Source organism: Mugil cephalus, chromosome 14 (assembly GCF_022458985.1).
Source record: "Mugil cephalus isolate CIBA_MC_2020 chromosome 14, CIBA_Mcephalus_1.1, whole genome shotgun sequence".
NCBI classification, from domain to species: domain Eukaryota; kingdom Metazoa; phylum Chordata; class Actinopteri; order Mugiliformes; family Mugilidae; genus Mugil; species Mugil cephalus.
In genome coordinates this window covers 2,667,061-2,689,707 of record NC_061783.1, presented here as the reverse complement: position 1 = coordinate 2,689,707, position 22,647 = coordinate 2,667,061, and the positions used below count along the sequence as shown (strand labels likewise).

General features: G+C 40.9%; 1 protein-coding gene across 1 annotated transcript; it reads left to right on the top strand.

The window, feature by feature from the left end:
* The first annotated feature begins 8,017 nt into the window (after positions 1–8,017).
* On the top strand, positions 8,018–21,782 carry kpna6 (karyopherin alpha 6 (importin alpha 7)). The gene is made up of 14 exons (XM_047606067.1): positions 8,018–8,145; positions 10,759–10,892; positions 10,998–11,090; positions 11,214–11,313; positions 11,423–11,517; positions 11,862–11,993; positions 12,112–12,200; positions 12,308–12,407; positions 12,885–13,048; positions 13,143–13,221; positions 14,750–14,872; positions 15,824–15,954; positions 16,477–16,661; positions 17,045–21,782. Exons 1-14 carry the CDS (start codon positions 8,142–8,144, stop codon positions 17,230–17,232), a joined length of 1,617 nt encoding a protein of 538 aa, XP_047462023.1. The 5' UTR covers positions 8,018–8,141; the 3' UTR covers positions 17,233–21,782.
* The last annotated feature ends 865 nt before the right edge of the window (positions 21,783–22,647 follow it).

Below are 22,647 nucleotides of genomic sequence, written 5' to 3'. Positions count from 1 at the left end.
ATATTGTGTTACCGGTTAACGTTGTCATCCAATTAGCTTGATTCATTATGCTGGCGATGCGCTGGGCCTTTAGCTGTCCTTCTGAACATCCAGCTCAGGCTGGTGAAGAGCAGCAACCTGCATGTATGTATGTATGAACCAGAGGAAGTTTCTTTTTGGTCCCAGTCATCCACTCACTTTTCTCTAGACAGAAAAGTCAACTATTGGATTGAATGCCATGAAAAAGGCAGTCAGTGGTGCACCCACTGTCTGGCCCCCGGAGCATGAAGATAATAATAACTCGCCCATTGTCACCATGAGATAGACAGTTTTTGTTCTTTAAGTGAACTAGTGAAACTATTGGAAGGGTTTCCATGAAATTTGAAACAGATTTTCCGCTCAAGATGAACTGTATTAACTTTTGCTCTTTTTAACATTTTCTGTTCGATGCCCAGTGGTCTGTGGATGTGTGTGCTTGTGTGAGTGAATATGTAGATGTGTCTGTGGCAGTATACCCTTTGAGTACTAATAGGTAGAAAAGCGCGTTGAATTCTAATTGGAAATATTTAAATATTTATAATGGGATTGCGACAAACTAAAATGGTTCACATTGTGTGCTAAACATATGTTGCACCCTGTCTAGGGGTCTAGGACGTAGCATAAAAAGTCCCCCATCTTCCCCAAGTCCCAAGCAGCCACACTAAATGTGAACCAAGGAGGGTTTATTTGACAAAATTAAAGAAATACATGAACCATAAATCTACTTTAGAGTGAACCCAGGCCAAAATAACAAACAAAAGTATTCTAACTGGAAAACGAGCCAAATCTAACCTAACAAAGACAAAATAAAAGACAATTTCTTCTCTACTTCGTCCTATCAAAAAACAAGAGAAAAAAGGGAATAACAAAAATGGTGGTTCACTCCTACTAATCTTGAAACACAACTCAAATCGAAAAGTCAAGAGTAACAAATGTTCAAGGGGGTGGCCAGTTGGGAGGTGAGGAAGATGAGGAGCTCGCTGACGGTCGCCATCTTGGATTTTTAAATTGCTCCCTCTCCTGGTTATCCAATGGGCAGCCCCAGCCAATCCCACATCAGCTACGGCACACACCAATCTGTATAAAAAGAGATGGGAAGAAAAGGAAACAGGGAGCACCCACTCCTGCCAAACAAATCAGACGACTTCCGTCGTAACACATAGCATGACCCAGTGTAAGCATGTGAGCATGTGTACAGCCTCAGTGAGCTACTAGCATGTCTGCTAGCATCAGGTCACACTAGAATTTGCACCACCCATGTTGCAAAGCAAGGTGGTTCAAGGTGAAACCACTCTGTAATAACTGTCAGGATAATTTAACAATTAAATTTTTTTTTAACTTGACTGTTCATAATGTATAACTGGGTTTGTAACACATTCATAGGAAGAGTTGCTACTTGCCCTATGCAAAAAAAAAGAAAAGAAAATGTGACTAGATATCATCTTGAGGATCCCAGAGGAGACTATTTGCATCAAGAAAATATTTTTTGTATTACTCATTCTACTGTAAAATAACTAAAAAAAACATATTATCTGGTATCTGATTTGCATATGAGAGTTGGGGGTTTTTGAGAGAGTTCTGGTGTCTTTTTATCACTCCATAAAGTATGAAAGTGCCACCCAGAAAACAGTGTGGAAAAAAAATATATATATATATATATATATATATTTGTTTTCAGAATAAATTGTGGAAAATCGCACTATGAATGATATATGAACAACATCCTTCAGAATATAGATAGGAATAAAACCAGAATGAGACAGTAAAATGTATGTAAGTGGTGCAGCAGTGGGGATTTCTCTCAGTGAGTGTGAGAAAAAGAAAACAGGCTATTTGAGAAAACAGACTTACAGGCCTTCTTATGTATTTTAAAATGCCATACATTTGTACTGGACATCACTATTGATGTATTCAGCATATATAAAAACAGATGTCTCTGTAAAATTTCCCCAGTATTTGTATTTTGACAATCATATCAAAATTGTGTATTACAGCGTGCAAATGACCTATTATCTAACAAAACTGACACTAATTTTGACTTTTTGCCTTTAAAACATAACTTTGTCTGAAACTTAGCCATGACTTTGAATACTTTATATACTTGCAGCGTTTAAAAACTCTGGGACAAATCAGATGAAAGATAAATCTCGCACTTCAACTCACCAACATTTCCACTAGCTCAAAGGAAGACCTTGAGTTTTAATCTATGAAAATCCTGCTCCCACGTTTAGCTGACACTCCATAATTAGGTAATTAGATTTTGAGAAAAGATTCCAAATACCTGAAATGTGTTATGAGAGTGGTTTGCTCGCTGTAATCAAAACCTATTGTTAAGAAAGTAATGAGGCAGAGTTGCAGGTACAGTATATTTGTATGATGCACACAAACAAACCCCTGCGCAGCATCGAGCCACAGATAAAAGAAAGACGACACACCCACCAGCAGCCTGTGTGTGTGTGTGTGTGTGGAGCCTGCCAAGTGCTCACCCATAATCAGCTGGTGATGTAGTGGCTTTTGTCCTCTCTGATTAATTAACCGCAGCTTTAAGTATATATGGAAGCGGCCAATTAACTTTATCCAGGTTCTCATTCAATTACTCCGATTGAACACGCAAAGGTCGGCAGAGGTTATGCTTGGTTTGGTCGGAGTCAAAAATAAAGAACAAGGAAGGCACTTTTCACAACTGTTAAAGGGCACGGAGGCAATTTTCTAATCCACTTATCATCACTCTGTGCTGTTTTTCCCATTTTCCACTCAATCTGACTGTTACATCAATAATAGGCCGCTTGAAAAACAAGCGGAGGCAGCGTGGCGTTGTGCGCCGAGTAGGAATACATCCAGTTAAGTGACGGGCTGTCAAAGAACATTCAGCCCTTGTTTTTTGAAGTTAACCTAAAAGCCGTTTGTCTGCCTTGAACTAAATTGTATTCTGCTCCCATCAATTCCGCACGTCCTCTACTCCTGAATACAACAATTAATATTGCAGGGGAAGCAGGAACGAAGAACGGGAGAGCCTTTTAATATTATCCAGTTAATTCTGCGTCCTGTCGGAAACTATTACGTCGCAGAAACTTCTGATTGACTTGGGGAGAGACTCTTCGGTTTCGGCTGCGGAGTTAATTAGATAGATTTACTGCAGGAAGGTGATTGTGGCTGACCGAGATGATCAGACTGCTGTCAGGGTCAGTGCTGGTGGTGTTATTTACGGAGAGGTGTGTGTGCGCTCTGCCGACTTTCTGTGTGTGGGTGGCCGCATAGTGCACCAGGCCCCTCATTACCTCCTCTCTCCAATCACAGGGTGGATTTATGGTCACCGCAGGGAGGCTGTGAAAAGCCCTGTAGTGAGGTAGTTATGTGCTCCAGCACATCCACCGCCATACACATCACCTTTATGGTCACTCTTATTCTCACAGAGCGAGCCGTGGAAGGACTGAGAAAAACATCAAAAAAGCTTCAATTAAAACCAGAGTGGAAGCCGAATAATTTGCTCACTATTTTTATATCGAGTTACGTTCTCCGCAGAGGATGCCTGACAGGACCCTGAGTTGAAAGAGCTGCTATTTCAGGGTTTATAAACAGCAGCAGATTCAAATATTCAAATATGAAATAGCTGAAAGTGCTGTATTGTGAATAGAAGACGAGAAAGACGCTTTAGCACTTAGTGTGTTGCTTACAGAAGGCCTTAGAATAAAGGTATGTCCTCCAGTACCAATGGCAAGCCGCATAACAGGTAAATAACAGCACTTTGAGTTAATAGGCCTTATTGAGCTGGTTCGATCGGGCCGAAATTGGCTGGTAGCGTTCAGAGAGTCGAGAGGAAGTCCTCCTGAGCCACATGTTCATCAATTATAGTGTGTGTACAATTATTGTGCCACATTGATCTCTTTGCTTCATCTACTCTGCTGGCATGCCTAAGTGTTTTCTGATGCGAGCCTGTCTCTCTCTCTCTCTCCTTCTGTCTGCGTCTACCTGTCTCAGTCTTTGGCATCGGCCTTGTGTTACCTGCGCTGTGGCACTGCCGCGCCCTTTCACGGGATGACTTGTTTCAGTTGATGAGCCGCCCCGCAAAGAAGCTCTGCAAAGAATGAGATGCACACAAGGAAGAAGAGCGTCTGTAGGAACTTTGGGTAGTTGAAAAGTATTAGTTGGTGTTTGCGTTGGCAATGCAGCACTCTGACATCCAAGTTCAGCACTAATGCTAATGTAGATCATCGGGCCATAAAATAACCTATTGAGGTTATTGACGCTGAGTTCTTTGTCAGTGTCATTATTAAATGGCTTGCTTATTGTCTCTCATTTGCATTCATTAGATCTGGGTTGCTAACTCAGGCTATGTCCACCCTGAGCACGGTGCATTTGCAAACACCTCCTTTCTCTTTGTTTGATGAGATTAATTCAATTCAATTCAATTCAATTCAATTCAGTTTTATTTATATAGCGCCAATAACAATACAAATCGTCTCAAGACGCTTCACAAAAACCAGCCTGCAAAGTCCAGAGCAAGCCTGAGGGTGACGGTGGCAAGGAAAAACTCCCTTTTAACAGGAAGAAACCTTGAGCAGAACCCAGCTCATATGGAGGGAACCATCTGCCGAAAGCCAGCCGGTTAGAAACAGAGAAGATAGAGAGAAAAGAAGAGCAGGAGAAACAAGATAAACAAACTTCTGTCATAGATACATACATCAAGCGGAAGTAAACATGTAGGGTCTAGTAATATAACACATAGCTGATGATCTGTGACAGTTTGTGAGTATAACAGGAATTATGGGCAGGTTGGTGAATTGTTCATCTAGGTAGGAGTGGACAACTGGAGGAGGCCATGATGACTGGGACAGATGTAGTTTATGGAGCTCCACAGGTCTGATACACAGCACTCCAGACCATGAAGACTGGGCTGGTTGATGAGGCCACGGCAGCAGATGTAGCTTAGAACTCCACAGGTCAGATATTCAGCACTGCAGACCAGAGACCCTCACAAGATGATGAAGGGGGAGGGGAGCGGAGGGGAGAGAGTAAGACACAGTGGTTAGTAAATTATAAGAGATAGAAAATAAAATGATAAGATATTAGAGGACAGGAACCAGAGAAGAAAGAGGAGAGGACATGTCCTCAGTGCATCGTCCCCCAGCAGCCTAGGCCTATAGCAGCATAACTAAGGGATGGTTAAGTCCAGCCCTAGCTATAAGCTTTTTCAAAAAGGAAAGATTAGAAATTAGGTTTGAAATGAGTTTATTAAGAAAGCAGAAACTAAACAAGGCAACAGTGATTTGGGGGATTTATTTATATGACAGCAAAACAGTTTGAAATATTTCAGGGGTTAACAGAACTAGAAGAAGCAGCCACAGTGAGCTGTTAGATGAAGAGCTGCAAGTAACAGGGTGAACGCCTTCAATGCTCCAAGACCACGCAACGTGGTGACAGTTGGTAGTTAACCAACTCCTTTCACTTCAGCCTGTTGGCTGCAGACTCATTCCATGTGCAGCATAAAATCAGATCACAGTTCTTCACAGAATAATGGAAAACAGGGCTTATTTATTAAAACATCCGTTTGTTTTGCCAGTTTGTTTAGAATTTTGTGACCATTTACCACCTGAAACTACAGGTGCCGCCAAAGTCATTGATAGCTACAGATTTGTCTCTCTGAGCCTTTTATCTGGCATGGTAAAAAAAAAAAATACATTAACATTCAAAAAAATTCTCACAAATCCTTCTCACACACAACGGATGATCGAATGATGCACAAGAGTATTCTAAAAATCACCTACTCAGCATCTCACTTATCAGCCCCGCCACCTGGTAGATGTCAGAAAGGGAGCGGGAGACAGGAAGACAGAGAGAGTGAGGGGGTCTTAGACGTCAGATAAAAAAAAAGAAAGAAAAATAGGAAATGGACAGTGCTGAATGGATTTCCAACACTATATTATGAAGACATATCTCCTCTTTTCCATTCACGCCCCGCATGCACCAGCACACTGTTCTCTTCACACACTATCCTCCCCACGGCGTTATCTCTCTCACTCTTTATTACTCTCACACAAAGCGTTTCAGTGCAGAGCTTTGCAGATGTTCTCTCCCACAGGCGGCCCGGCCACGTTCTCGCATTTCAGCAAACTGCCCTTATTATCATATTTGTTGTAATTGAATTAAGGGGCACTTAAATCGGCGATATTTGCACAATCAAATAAGCACAATCAAAACTAAACTGCCTTTGACGCTCCATTATTGAATTTCCGCTCCGCAAACACGCTCCTTGATGTTATTACCCTCTTTGTGTGGCGTGTATTATTGTTGTCTGGGCAGATGAAATGCTCAGAAGAATTTTTTTTTTTTTTTTGTTGCAGTATCCACCTGCAGAGATCTGAGTCCTGCTTGATGTTTTATCATGGATATACTGCCAGGAGCATGATGCAGAACGGGGCTGCCTAGCATTTGCCTATGAAACGTCTCCGCAGAATAAAGTGCAGTCTCCCTGCAACTGAGGTCTTTGTAATGTTGGCAAAATGACCAAATGGCCCCTGTGGAAGAAATTCAGACATCTTTTCAGAAAAAAGGAGCGTTTTCATGAAACTGAACTTGTTGTTGCACCCACTGTGCTGTTGCAGCATTCTTAATTTGCTTGTTAAAAATCAGGTGCAATATCTCAAAATTGCTGAGTCACCAAGGACTGTAATGGTCACTAATGAGGTTGGCAGGAGAGGTCTTCCTGTTTGTTCATTAGCATACGCCCTTTTGTTCTTTTATTTACAGCATTTTGAAATTGCATGGAAAGGAAGAGAGGTTATTGATTGCGGCGTTTATTATGTCTGCATTAGAAAATGATGACGAGTGGGAGACTAAAGCACAGGAGACCATCCCCTCTTTTAAAACCCTTCACTTATCTTCCGTGCTTTGCTCTTATGATTCCATTACAGAGGCAGTCTTTACTCTGTGGCACTGACTAATGGATAGCCTTTGCGTTTCTGTAAAGGGTAGGGTGCTGTAAGACGTGCTTCAGCAGGCCTAGAAATGAGAAAGGTAAAGAACTCATAAAGAGGGGGCCTGTAAAATGAAATCAGGCTCTATGAGCCTCAGCTACAGCCCCGCAGGCTGGATCAGAGAGAATTTGAATGCAGACTCTGTAGCAGAAATTGGTCCTGTGCGTTTGTTTTATTTGATACCTGCGGAGAGTAGAAAGGAGTGTCTTTTGATTCATCTCTGCGCCAGCACACCTGCTGAAGGCTGAGAATTCTCCGGCTTTATGGCTCGACTGAGCTCAGTCCAAAGCCCATGGCTACACTGAGAAAGCATAGATCTGCGACAAGGTTTGGTCATAGCAGCTAAGAAACTGTAATCATGGTAAAGTACAGTTAGTGCTACAGCCGACTTGACCTTCTACCTCTTTTTTATAGGGAGAAGAGCCAGGCTGGTAGCCATGAATGCCCTATTGCTTCTCTTTTATTTGTACAAGATTGCCCCCTAAAGTTTTTTTCCACCCCACCCCCTCCCCCGCCCCAGGGGCCACATCAGAGGACAATGTTGTCTTGCGACATAGTACAGTCATTTACCACCACTTGCTCCCAGCAAATTGACCATGAATGCGTCTCACCTGTATTACTCTGTCACATTCAATTTAAGAAAAACACAGGGGAGCCACAGCTGTTCACACATTTTAAAACCTGGGGGAGATATGCTGATGCAGGACAAATGCAATCATCTGAACCATGCGGTGACTTTGGACGAAAGCTGTCATGAAATCAGGCATTGTCCTGCTCTTCCCTAATGAAAAACAGTGGCACTTTTATAATGGCTGAATTAATTAACTCACGGTCCATCTTAGCCGTTTTCGCGAATATATGCATTTGATAAAGACATAAATTCAGTCACTGATGGATTATCAATGCATATCGTTAGAAATGTAAATTAATTGTGTCGTGTAACTCACTGGGGGTGTGTTAATGGAGCATGGATTTGTGGGGCTAGTGCGTCCCCTGGTGGCAGGAAGTCGTTTATATTTTGACGTTTCCGTCTCCCGGGCCGGCAGACATATTGCTACAGGAGCGGATTCTGGAAAGCTAGAAGTGGGAACGTGTTTAAATTTGATTTACTTCTTTGCAGCCCAATACAGTTGAACCCCACAGGACACGATGGGTAAGCCGTTTCTGAAATGAAGAACGTAGATGGGTGTTCTGGTAGTTTAAGATTCGTATGTCTGGTCGGAACAAGTGATTATGAAATCCTCGTCCTGTCACTGTTGTTTAGCTGGTTAGCCATTTGATTAGCCAGACTAGGCTAGGCTAGGCTAGCTACATATCTGGGCTTATGACTTGCTGTTTTACGCCAGTTCACTTGTTGTGTTGTAAGCTGACACCACATTGTGTAGTCTCGGGGCATTGCCTCGTATACTGTCGGGTGTCATATGAGGCATGTTAACACAGTTCCAACCAGAAACAACGGATCCGTTTGGTAGCCAACTTGGAGCGGAGAAACTTAGCCAACAGCTAACTGCGCTAGCACCGCGCTGTAGCTACACCTTTGTAGGGAGGGGGCACAAGCATAGCTCGGGTGTGAAGTTAGTGTCAGTCACGTCGAGGAATTTTCTTTTTCTTTCCTTTTTTTCCTAACTCTGACTCCCGTTTTTACTGTCTATAGCGGGGATGTTGGCAAGCTGTATGGTGTACTGCGGCGCTAGTGCTATATTATGGATACGTTAGGCCACAGGTGTCAAACATACGGCCTGCGGCTCAAAAGCGGCCCGCCAGCCAATCTGATGTGGCCCGCGGCATGAATTTGCAAAGTGCGAAAATGACATAGAAGACTGCGATCAAAAGAACAGTTATCCCTGATTTGTCCCCTGTCGTGTTAAGAAAAGTAGCCAGAACGCAACACTGAGACCCAGGATTAAAGAACACACAGCAATGAGCCTAAATTGCACTCGTTTATTTTTTTAAAGGATACTTTGCTAAATTTACAGTCTCCCCATTTACTCGTTGCAGTTATCTTTGCTTATAAGTTATTATTCTGTTATGTTGTTGGTCCAAAACTGGGCTGCGTGTGACCCCCGAACTAAAGTGAGTTTGACACCCCTGCTTGAGGCATATCTTAGCTGTTTAGTGTGTGCCATTTTGTGGTATACCAGCTATAACTCGCTATCAGACTTTCAGTAAAGCTGTGAAGTCATCACCTATGGATGACAACATTTAATAGTCAATGTCACAGATTTGTGTGATGATGCTGTACTTAGCTACGTTAGCTGTTGCACAGTGTCGCTCTTCAAACGTCGATGCTAGTCTGAGTTTGATGTTATTATTTTGAGTATGTTAGCAGGAAATTGGAGAGCTAATAAACTGAATGGGAAAAAAACACTTGGTCACAGAAGTCTTAACTAGAAGCTAAGTTGGACTGTACATGTGACACTAGATGTCCCCGTGTTTGCCAGACTATTCCCACACATGATTATATTTCTTTTTATTTTAAGAATGTTTACTTCACATCACATCAACGTTACTGGAAAGATTTATGTGGAACAAGGTAGATCGTAAATGGGAAGGATGGTCTCCGGTGCCTTTCAAATTCATTGCCACTTCATCATTATTATTATTATTTTTATATTACAAAATGGTTCTTGACTTGAATCAGTCTTTGTGCTTCTCACCAAATCAGTCGGAGTCTTAGCTTTACCAAGTCAAATGAAGTGGTTGCGTTTGTTCAGCAAAAACTCCATACAGTAGAACTGTGTTTGCAACCATGCATGTAGTTTCAGGTTTATTTGCAGAGGTTGAGGCATATCTGCAGCTTCACCACCACCTTTAGGATTGCTAGTGCTAAAAAGTTGACAGTATAGAGTAGACTGTATAACCATGGCGTAGCTGTGATGGCAAACTCTCAAACAGATCCCACCAGTCCCCTTTCTTTCCTTGCTGTCAGTAGGGTCGTCTCTGAAATGTCAGACATGTCCTTTCGGCAGAGCTATTTCCGTGCCATCCAACCACATATAGCAGCTAATCTAACTAAGAAAAAAAAAAAAGAGCATTTAACTGCAACCTGTGTTTGTGTGCAGTCCATCCCTGTGGCTTTACCATCTGCACGTCTTACATCACAAATACACATAAGCTTTTTTACAAAACCGGCTGTGCTAATGCCCTAAAACCATAGCATGACCTTAATTGCCAACATTTGTTCAGACATTTAACCTCGGACCCCCCCCTCCCCCCGTTATGATGGAGTGCTTTTGGCACAGAGAAGAGGTGGCAGGTTTGAGTGTTGTTCTCCACCACTCTTTTGCTCCCCTGTAACCCCCGGGTGAATCGGGGGTATGCCTGGTGCCATGACTGCACAAATGCTGAGAATGAGCAGTTTGTCCTGTGTGTGTGTGTGTGTGTGTGTGTGTGTGTGTGGGCTCCACTTTATGCCAACTCTGCAATTTAACTCTACTGAATAAATACGTTTGTTGTGGCTCCCAGCTGACTGGTTGATGAGAAGCTTAGCAGTGTGCGTGCATGTGTGTATTTTTAGGTTACATTATCCAGTTTTTATGGGCTTGTTTATTCAAGTTCTTTTTATATATAGACCTGTCTGAAAACACTGTCATCGCCATCACCTATTAATAGAGAAGAGAGGGGAAACAAATGCAACTTAATCTGCTACGTGTTTATTTAAACGTCCCTAGACATGTTGTGCTCTTTGAGTTCGCCTAAGATGAGGCAAACGTCCACCGTTCATTTCTTCCATACGTTCTAATCATGTTTCCTCACGGCCCTTCAGAACCGTCAGCCAGTCCGGCCAAGGATAACTACAGGATGAACCGTTACAAGAACAAAGCACTGAATCCAGAAGAGATGAGGCGCAGGAGAGAGGAGGAAGGCATCCAACTCAGGAAACAGAAACGAGAACAGCAGGTATTGCTCCAAATCTTTATTTCAGATCATGTGGCTATGTTGTCTGTGCACAATGACAAAAATCAGGCTTGTCTTGTGTGTAATCTCATGCTTTCGAAATCGCAGCTTTTCAAGAGGAGAAATGTGGACATTCTCAATGAAGAAGAGGCCATGTTTGAGAGTCCACTGGTGGACTCTTACCTCACCTCTACAGTAACAGTGAGTATCTGTTTCCTTAATGTCTAATTTTCTTAATCTCATGTAACAAAGAGGATCACACTGGAACTTCATTTTACGTTTCTGCTGCGCCTGTTCTGAGTGTTTGTACTTCTGTCCTTGCAGGAAGGAGTTATTACCAGAGAAATGGTTGAGATGCTTTTCTCCGAGGACCCAGAACTTCAGCTTGCCACAACACAGAAGTTCCGCAAACTACTTTCTAAAGGTACATATCGAGTGTAGTGTCCTCAGTGAACTCGCATATCTGTGGTGATGATCATGGTGGTTTCAGAGACCAAACAAAAAGCTGTCATGTCATTTTACTGTTGTTTCAGAGCCTAACCCACCAATTGATGAAGTTATAAACACACCTGGAGTAGTGGAGAGATTTGTGGAGTTCCTGAAAAAGGGCATCAACTGCACGCTACAGGTCAGTAGATAAAAACGCTTTCAACATAAGAACATCTTCTTCATAAGAGACCTGTATGTGAAATACTTCAGGTACAGCAACTGTTACCTTGTCAGATGATATCAGATGCATTCCAGCAGTCAGTCATATCTTGTACAGATTCTTCTGATACATGCCCACAGGAACTCTGTCTGATGACAATCCGGTAAAAGCAGTCATTTAAACCGGTTTTTATCGTCTGCCAGGTGGACATGTAGAAATGTGTTTTTTGTGGAGGTCACCTAACATTTTAGGAAGAATTCTCATTTATTAAACTTCTACTAAAGCTTCGCTCTTTGTTTCTATGTCATTTTGTGCCACTGCAGTTTGAAGCCGCCTGGGCTCTGACCAACATTGCATCAGGAACATCCATGCAGACAAAGACCGTGATTGAAGCTGGAGCAGTGCCCATCTTCATAGAGCTCCTTAACTCAGACTTTGAGGATGTCCAAGAACAGGTAACGTACAGTTTATTTGGAGTAACGAGTAGTGTTCATGTTAATTATTGTAGATTTAATTGTATTGCATTGGTCCATACTGTTTTTGAGAATATTTTGTGTGTTACTTCTTCTTCAGGCTGTGTGGGCCTTGGGTAATATCGCAGGGGATAGTGCAGTATGTAGGGACTATGTGCTGAACTGCAACATTCTTCCACCACTATTAATGTAAGTTCATTCATTTCTTGTGTTCTCTAGTAGCATTCCTTAATCAGCTGTTCTACATTTAATGTATTTCAGAAATTATTTTTATTTAATCTTTTTAATTTTTTTAGGCTTCTGACCAAATCCACTAGACTGACCATGACTAGAAATGCTGTGTGGGCTCTATCTAATCTCTGTAGAGGAAAAAACCCTCCACCTGCTTTTGAAAAGGTAACACAACACAGAAACATTCATAATTTCAGAACATTTTACATATTTATCTGTCAAAACACATGTAAAGTTGGACCTGCACACATAATCAGGCAGTATTGGCAGGCTGTATTCGCGTGACTACTACTGCTATTTACTCTGATACAAGTGAATCAGTGAATTAAATAGGTTTTATAGGAGCCATTTACAAATTCTGATATTGTCATACAAACTGTTCCATTTCTGTTTGTGTGGTACTGCTGCATCCAGCTTATTCAGGCTGGAGTTTTCATGTCTGAATGTCGGCTGTCAATGTACTAAAGTGTTTGAAATGTTGCTGCCTGACCTCAAAAACATCAGATAGTAACAAATGATGCTGCTTTTCCTCTCAGCAGCTGCTTCCAAAGTTTTGACTTAGTATTTGTCTGTGATTCATGCGGGGAGTTAAAATCGGTGTTGTCTCTGATCATAAATATGCATCATGTCTGTGGTGTCTAGGTGTCACCCTGTCTGCCAGTGCTATCCAGGCTTTTATTTAGCAGTGACCCAGACTTGCTGGCAGACGCCTGCTGGGCTCTGTCCTACCTCTCAGACGGTCCCAACGACAAGATCCAGGCTGTCATTGACTCTGGCGTCTGCAGGCGCCTTGTAGAATTGCTCATGTAAGTTCAGGCTTTATCCTGTCGTTTCTCTTGCCATAAATTTGACCTATAAAATTCTTATAGTGCCCTCTCTATTAAACCCTTATTTCTGCAGGCACACTGACTATAAGGTGGCTTCTCCTGCCTTGAGGGCTGTAGGAAACATTGTGACTGGAGATGACATCCAAACACAGGTGAGAGTGTACTGAACAAAAGTTTGTTTCATTGATCTGCCTATGCCTGTTGAACTAAAGGAAAAAGAAGTAGGATGTCAAAGAGCTTTAAGTAGTCTAGTTTATTCTAAAGAATAAACCTAAAGAGTTTTAGTGAGTTTTAGGGTGCACTCACACTAGGTACACCTCGTCCAACTGTACCGTGCCAGGGCAGCGTACTGTACAGTTGCACTGACACTAGCCATAGAATCAGGACTTTAGGGGGCAGCACGTTGCTTAGTGTGAATGCGCCCTAAGAGTGCACACAGATGTCTTGGTCCAGGCCAAAACAGAATTTTTGGATCCCACAGGCGTCTTAAACATTGAACCAAAAGATTCCAAACAAAATACATGTGGTGAGGTCACAAGTGTTTGCACGGCTTTGATACATTTTGTTGATGCGTGTAGGATTAAATGCATTCATTGAATATGGGGAAAATTTTTTATCACTTGAGAAGAGCTTGTAAAATATACAAAGGAGTCGTGAACTCATGCTGTGTCAAGCAGTCAGTGTTGATGTCTGAATGAACAACGTAGTGATGGTAAGAACCAGGTATGCCTAAATATTTGTCCACAAATATTATAAATATTATAAAGCACAACATGAAGGGCAGTACATGCTGTGTTCATATTTTAGTCAGACCACAGCATAGTTCGTTGAGGCCAGGTGTGTGTCAGTCTCCATAGCTGAGCGTGCAGCAAGGTTAAGACCAGACCAATCACACCTGAGTTCACTTTAATTACAACACACTTGCATTAAGGTCTGATCTTTATTTGATTACAAGTTGCCAGCATAAATGATGCCAAGAGGCATTGCAATGGCATTTGAGAGGTCCCTCTGAGACCTCCTACTCCACAGGGTGCTCCTGTGTTTTTCCTCATTCATTCAGAGAAAAACACACCGCTCTTATAAAATTGTCATTAAAGGAAATGTGATGTCTGTTCGTTAGTAAGTAGAGCCTTTTAAAATATTATGTCCCTGTAGCTGTTATCAATTTTAAATAAGTCTAAACGATAATTAACAAATGAAAGTATTTAATGTGAGTACAGGAGTGTGATTATGTCATTAAATAACATGTTGACAAGCGCTTAATTACTGATGTGTAAAGAGGCATGTGTGATTAAGTCAAGTATTTCCTCATCTAGAGGAGCTGGCTGAAGACGAATGTTAATTTCAGGTGAAATCAAACACACTTAAAGCTGGTCGCTTGTGGATTGGCCAGATTAGATCTTAATGCAAGAACTGAACACTAGATTCATATTGAAGAAGAATTTTCCATGTTGGCTCAATATCAAGCTAAGAGCAGTAACTCCCCATGATGATTACACTAAAGAAATATTTGATGTGTCTTTTTGGTATGTCCAGTCATTTTTTATTTATTTTTTTACAACAATGGAGCAATGCAGCCAAGCCTACACTGAACCGTGACTAACTGACCACAAATTCATTGTTCATATCAGTTAATGAATCCCTTACATGGTTATGAACCCTGTGTCTTGGTGTGTATAGGTGGTGTTGAACTGCTCCGCCCTGCCCTGTCTGCTGCACCTTCTCAGCAGCGCTAAAGAGTCCATTCGAAAAGAGGCGTGCTGGACCATCTCAAACATCACAGCAGGAAACCGAGCACAAAAATGAACATGACAACATGTACATTTGCATTTCCCTTTTCTTTATTGCAATAAACAGTCTTTTTCGGTTAAGCTATGATATATCATGTAGTTTTCGATTAGTACAAATTACAAACATATTTTATAACATCAGTAGTTCTATAATGATCAGACTACATAGTCCTAAATTCATCTACACCTTTGGCCTTTCAGCATGTTCATAGCTACAGCTTCTCATTATTTGAACATAATGCACCACACTTGGACATTTGACATTTCCCTCCTGTATGCCAGCAATGGAACTGTATTGTTTCGTAATAATGCTATGAATGGCAAAATCAATGGGTTGTTAGAATTAAAGCTCTGAGGAGAACATAAATATTTGACATCATTTACTGGCGTGCTGAAATGTCAGCAGTGCTACTTCCTTTTATATAAGCACTGCTAATGTCGATGCTCTGCACCGTTTCCACCAGAAAGAACAACAACAATATTCTTGTCTATTAGCGTTTTATCTGAAGTCTTTTGATCCGGTTCTGTGCAGTCTTGGGTAGTTTTTCATAACAAATGCTGCTTCTAAATTGTTATTCATTTCTTTAATATTCTTTGTATATAAGTGTGTTAACACGAAAGCAAGTCATCACAAGCACAGTCTGATGTAACCTGGGATAATTGACAGATCTTTTTCATTCAGGTATACTCACATTATTGGTGTTTACTGTCACTTTGTTTAATGGGATGTGTTAAACAACGTGATTCCACTGTAGTTCATTCCCATTATTCTTTCATATTCCAAACATTTAATTTGAAATGGATTTCTAACATACACCAGGTGATTTATTGTTTCTTCTCTCTCACATCACAGTCTCCACTAGCTTCAGATGAGACCGTTAGATTAAGGTTGACTTTTGTGATGTTTACTATGTAAAATGTACAACCCTGTTGCTTTATTGATCTCATTTATTCTCCCTCTCCTCAGACTGTAATTGATGCCAACATCTTTCCAGTCCTGATCGATATTCTGCAGAAAGCTGAATTCAGGACCCGGAAGGAGGCAGCCTGGGCCATCACCAACGCCACCTCTGGAGGAACACCAGAACAGATCAGGTTAGGTTTAAAGTTAATACTATGGGTCTGTTCAGCCATATGGATGAGATGAGATTTATTGTCTCTTTTTCAGTGAGTTCATTGCACCACTGCCAGATCTATAGGGTCAACTTACTGGTCAAAGTACGTTAGTTTTAATATTATAGGGTGCAATTACACGAGTTAGAAAAGTTTCAGCTGGTTGGAAGTAACAATTTTCAGTATGACATAATAGTCTCATTGAGAAGAAATTGATAAATTAACCAAAAACTTGCTCAAATGGAAACTCCCTATGAGAGATGAACGGAGTAGAAAGTTCTGTTAAGGGATGTCATGAAGAATTATTAAACTGGATAAAGGACCAAATAAACCCAGTAGCTAAATTATGGGAAGCCTATTTTATTACAAATTTACAGTTATGTTGTTCAGTGTAATTCAAACTACGTAGCCCTGTTTTAACTCAACATCTGAACCTTGACACACACACACACACACACAAAAAAAGGCTGTAGTATTTAAACATCTGTGTCTGTTTGCATGTAGATATCTGGTGAATTTGGGCTGTATTAAGCCGCTGTGTGATCTCCTGACCGTGATGGACTCCAAGATCGTACAGGTCGCCCTCAACGGGTTAGAAAACATCCTGAGACTGGGCGAGCAGGAGGCCAAGCAGGAGAACAACGGCACTGGAGTTAATCCTTATTGCAGCCTCATCGAAGAAGCCTATGGTACTGGACTGAAAAATATCATGCTGTATATTGTGTTTCTTCAAAGAGACGACACTAAACCAAATATATGTAAGGACAACACAACAATTTAAACTCTAAGACCAGACCATTAACAACAAGCATGTTGATGGACTTGTCTGTAAAGAAACGCCTTGTATATCACTGCATCACAGAGCTAAATGCTTCTTGTGACAACTTCTGCTCCAAGTATATTTTAAGTTGTCCTTAAAACATTTAGGTTGTCCTCTTGTAAACACAATAACTCTTTGAAGGAATTTCTTCAAAAAAGAACCTCAACAACTTGACAATTCAAGTTCAATGCGTGTGATGTCACAGTTAATTCACACTGAACGTTCTGACACAGTTTAAACTTGTTTTTCCAGGTCTTGACAAGATAGAGTTCCTGCAGAGCCACGACAACCAAGAGATCTACCAAAAGGCCTTCGATTTAATTGAGCACTACTTCGGTGTGGAGGACGAGGACAGCAGTCTGGCCCCTCAGGTGGACCAGGCCAACCAGCAGTTCCTCTTCCCCCAGCAGGAGGCTCCTATGGAGGGTTTCCAGCTATAAGTCCTCAATCCTCTCCTCTAAAATGCATCATTTACCCCCTCCGCCCCAGCTCATGGAGGGCCCCTAGATGCCTAAGTCATGCCACTTTGCCCTCTTCCCTGATCTGCCACTACCCCCACACCCCAAGCACCATCACCATAGAGACACACCCCTTGGAGGATAGCTCTTGTTACCCCTTTTCTTCCTTCTTTTCAACCAGTGGACTGGCCTCTCACAGGGCAGAGTCCTCTGTTTTCTGGTCAATGGGCCACAAAAACTCCATTTCACTTAGAAAAGGAAGTGATCACCTCATAGCCCAAAGTGCAAGTCTGCTCCGGCTTAAAACGCACAAACTTCCTGCCGTTTTATTTCTCTATGGTTCTCTCATTGGCAGTAACGGTGGTTTGGTGGTTAATATCTTTTATATACACTTTGATTTCTTTTCCAATGGGACATTCCTACTTTTAGGATTACCAGTGCATCCCATGCTACAGATTGGGGTGCATGAGGTGACATATGCCCAGCTCTTGATGTCAGTCTGACCTAGTGCAATTCAGAATACACTTGTAGAATTATCACTTTCTAGTATAACAAGTAGTTATTTTTTCATACACCCTTTATTTATCTGCTTCTGTTTGTTTGTGCTTTTGATTATTTCTTTTTCTTCTTTAATGGAAAGCGCTTATTGAGGGACACCCTGATCACGAGGTTTCAGGCTGGTCTCTGCATATCTGCTGATGGGGAAAAAAAGAATACTCTGTAGTGGGAGCACAGAGGCACAAATGTCCAACCAAAATCAAGCGCTTTATATCAAGCCCAAGCTAAGAGGTGGGATCCTTATTTTTTTTTTTTTTTTTCTAAATGGGACAAAGTAGCAAGGGGAGGGAATGGGTGGGAGTTATTGTGAACCCCTAAATAGGAACAGCTCTGCATGGGATAGTGGTGAAGACATTGGGTTTTTAGAGGCTTCATTTAAAGATCTAGAAAACTAAATAAAATCTAAGTTTTGAGGGTGGAATAGTTAGAGATCCAGTGTTCGTTGTGTGCTGTGTTATTAATGACATTACATTTGAATTATGAAGTGATCTAACCATTAAGGAAGGCTTAGTTGGGGATTTAGGGAGAGAAGAGCCAGCAGCAGCAAACCCATCTTGTTTTTCTATTGAAATGCATTCAATGCATCGCAGATGTTTGACATAAGGTGTGATACCTCCTACAGTCACCATCATAAGTTTGCTCTCTGAACCCCCGTTGCGTATGGGTTGCCGACAACTAGCTAGGCCACATACCCCCCCACCCCCTTCCAGTTGTTTGTGGTAGGGTTTTTGCATGGTGTTATATTACCCTGCCTGCAGTTGCCGAGTATCCCTGGCCGAACGCAGACAGTTGGCACAGAGAGGTGGAGAACAGGGAGAGGAAACATTGCGCAGCATTTGGAGTTAAAAGAAGGAAGTGGGCCGTAATGGATTTGCTGGTGTTAACAGTGGTAGTGTAGTGATGGTGGTGGTGTTTTGTATAGTGGTAGAGTTGATTTATAACTTTTGGCATTCTATATCACTATATTACAGAGGAATGACAATGACAATGGATAATGATTTTGCATGGGTCCATTGTGATACGTATAGGTATTGATGTAAATAGCCTCTTCTCTATCTGGCAACGGAGGTCTCCGCCGGTCCTTTGTCCCCTCATGGGTCTAATAACAACCAGAGTTTGGCTAGGGATGTGTCCAAGGTTAGTGACAAATCTTACTGCAGCAAAAACTAAAGTATGAATATATATATATATATATATAGATAAATATATATTTGCGCACACTTCATGCACATTTGCATACAACACCAGCTGACACTGTACACACACCTCACACAGATGAGTGGCTAGTAGCAAATAAAATAGTTTCCATAATCTTTGGGTTTAAAGAAAAAGTTCTAATTTTATTTAATTTTGAAGTTTTGTCTCTCCAAAGTGTGGTGATTGCCATTTTGGATGTTTTTTGTTTCATAGCACTTAGTAGGTATTGTCTTGTTATTTATGAAAATGGGGCCCTTGGCTCTGTTTTAATGAAGATTATTTTCAGTTTTATTAGATACAGAGATTTAATTGAGAGGTGTCTCTTGGAGTCAGGAGCATCTTATGGAAACTTTTTTCGTTGTTTCTTGCCACATGACTTACGATGGTTTAAACTAGCTCTGCAAAGGCTGATCTTGGGTCAGTGTTCAGGCTTTGTGGATGGAGCAGAACTGTGGTTGTGTGATGTTTGACTGACAGGCACTGTGTGATGGAGAGGTAGATCGACTCGATGACTAAGTCCCAATCAGAGTCTGGGAGCCCTTGTTCTGTGGATCACTGGAGCCCAATTGTTAAATCGTCAAGCTGTGAATTGAGTTTTTCCTCAAAGAGAAAGAAAAAGAAAAATCTGCTGAATATCAAGACCAAAGAAATCCCCTCTTATTGAGTAAAGTCTCCTGGATGCAAGAGCATCTCTTTTTCTGTTTATTTCAGTCTCCTATTTTTACACAACCCCTAACATCCTACGTCAGTGCATCATATCGCGGTGGAAGCTACTACTTCCTGATTTAATTGACAGTGGAGTACATGACGTAAGAGAGGCTGTGTTTGCATCATGGGTTGTGAGGTGTTTTCCACAGAACACGTGCGCTCCCGATAGACAGCAAAGGAAACTCACGAATAATTGAGCATCAAGAACTTTTCTCTACACGTCGAACGTGTAGAGCTTCATTTACAACTGTACAACAAGTCTTCGATTTCACGGCCAATTCTGCGCTTGGCCTGCAAATAATGCCAGAATTGCAATGTTAAAAAAGAAAAAATGAAAATTAAAAAAAAAAAAATCAGTGCATCAACCAGGAAGAAAAAATATATTTATATATCTGAAGAACGAAAATGCACTCCTGTTCACAAAAGTGCCAATCTGACCAACAAAGACTGGAGGTTCTTATGTAACTGTCTTTGACTTAGAGATTTTTTTTCTTTATATCTTTTATTTACTTGAATGTGCACACATTTTGTGCAGAACATTGCTGCTCTATTTTCTTTATCTATAAAGTTACATTTGCCATTGTTTCTTTGGAAAAGTGGCATTCTTTCCTATGGGCACCTAAATAAGGAATTTGATTCGAGACGTCTGGGAAGGACGAGACTTGATTACCTTTATAAAACTAGTCTTTCCTGCTACTTCCAGCTGCAGTCCATGGGTGTGAAGGTCCCCAGTATTACAGTCTTCTATTGGTTTTCACTGTGCATTGCTGAGCTGCAAGCATTTGGAATCAAAGAACAATTATTTAGATGTGGCACATGATGCAAATAGGAAACTTGAGCGACTATCATAGCAGACAGTTGCAGGTACTAACCTTATTGTCAAAGGTAGTTTACCAAAGTTTAGTCATCCTGGTGGCTGGTTGAAATTATTCACTTGGTTTTCAGTAGTTTGTGTCATCGGCTTGTGTCGACCCAGTCAGAATGACTGAGGGATTGTGTGAGGCCATTTTTCAACTTGCTTCGTTTCAGTAGAAGCTGCAATAGAGAAGTCCCTCTCTCTTTTTTTTCAAGTTTTTTTTCTTTCAAATTCAAGTACTGTTTAAAGAATTTCAAAACCTTCAAAAGTAATCCATAAGACTGCAATAAACATTGTCCAAAATCAGGCACACCCCAGAGGCGAAGATCCACCGACACAAACTGCTCTCAAAGGTGACACTCCTTCCACTGGGTGGGGAGCGGACATGGGGAACTACTTGACATTTTTCTAACGAGAAACATCTGGGATTCAGAAATAGTGCAGTGATTTACATTAAAAAGTATTATGAGTTCAACTACATGTATGTTCTGATACATTGACAGGGATTCACATGCAATTCTAATCACTTCTGAGAAGTGGAGAAAAAGCCTCATTAGAACATGTCACAGAAAGAAAACTAAAACAAGAGGAGAGGATACAAGCCTTTTTCTGCTTTTCTTGATCTTTTTTCCTGATCAGGATCTTCTGGGCTATATTTTTGCATAATTGTGTTTCAGAGTTTGTCCCAGTCCAGCTGTATGATCAGGAACCTTGAAATATATATAGAGGATTAACCAGACGTCACTAAATATCTCAAATCTGACTTGTCTTCCGTCCTAGAAGCTGTTCATGTCTTTATCAAAATCCAGGCTTGGCTCAGTCAAGTAATGTCTACGCTACAGATGTTTACAATGCTACGCGTTTGTAAAATACTTTTCCATACGGCATCACTGACCAGTTCTGGTGTATTCTCTGCTCTGGTCCTCGCATTTATTTTACGTGTATTTATTTTCTCTATTCTTGTTTATAATTTTTCATTTGCTTAAAATGACCCACTCTTAAAACTGTGACTTGACTTGACTTTACCGACGGTATGAATGAGTGACGAGAAACTAATACACTTCAACTGAACATGACACACAAACATTGGAGAAAAAAAAATGCATACAAGAAATGGCAACAATATTGAAAATGTAAAGAAATGATTATGAATTGAAAATAGTTCAGTGGAAATACTGTTCAAAACAAATAAAGTTATGTTGCAACCCTTTAATGTTTATGTTTCTTCTTTCACTGCAGTCTGTTTTTGTCATCAGCATTTTACTGTAGAACTGGTCATTGTATCTACCTTGAAGTGGAAGGAGTGGCAATAAGGAAGTGGTTTCCTAATATAAGGCTTAGTAATTGAAGTAGTGTTTTTTGTTTGAGTATTTTTGATGATTTACGTGGTGAAATAATTATTCCTCTTTACAATGAACTGGACATTTGGTGCATGGTGTGAGGTGAACAATTCAAAATGGAAAACTCAAACATTTCAGTTTAGTTCTCTTTGGTGGCACCTGTGGCAGTAAGTGGTAATTACAGGTTTGATTTGATACATCTCCAGACACCCAACGTTGGATACCGTAAATGCCAAGATCACACATAATTTCACCCGTGGTTTAATTTTGGTGTCGGATAGTGACTGTGAGACATTTATTCAAATACAAAGCTTTGAGTTTGCCTCTTAAACGCTGTATAAATTTACAGAAGAAGAACATGCATTTTCCATTTGTTAATTTGATCTAATGTGATGTCATCCCAGTGTCATCAATTTTGGTAGCTAGTGATTGAAAAGAAACCTCCCCGTGTAATTTGAAATCAGAATAACAACAAAATGGTCAAATGTTGCTTTTTTTCAGAAAGAAAGACTAGATCAGTACTATCTACATTAAATTTGTTTCAAAGGGTTAAACACCTAAATTCTCATTCTTTTCTCTGAGTACTCCTGTAGCAGTCATCTGGGAGCAAGCATATGCTTTTGTATGTATTTTAGGTCTAGGTAATCCAAAAGGCGCTTAAAAAGGCAACTTGGATTAGTGGCAAATGTCTCTTCAAACCTCTATGAATAGTTTCTTCAGTTCTAAGGGACTGGTGGT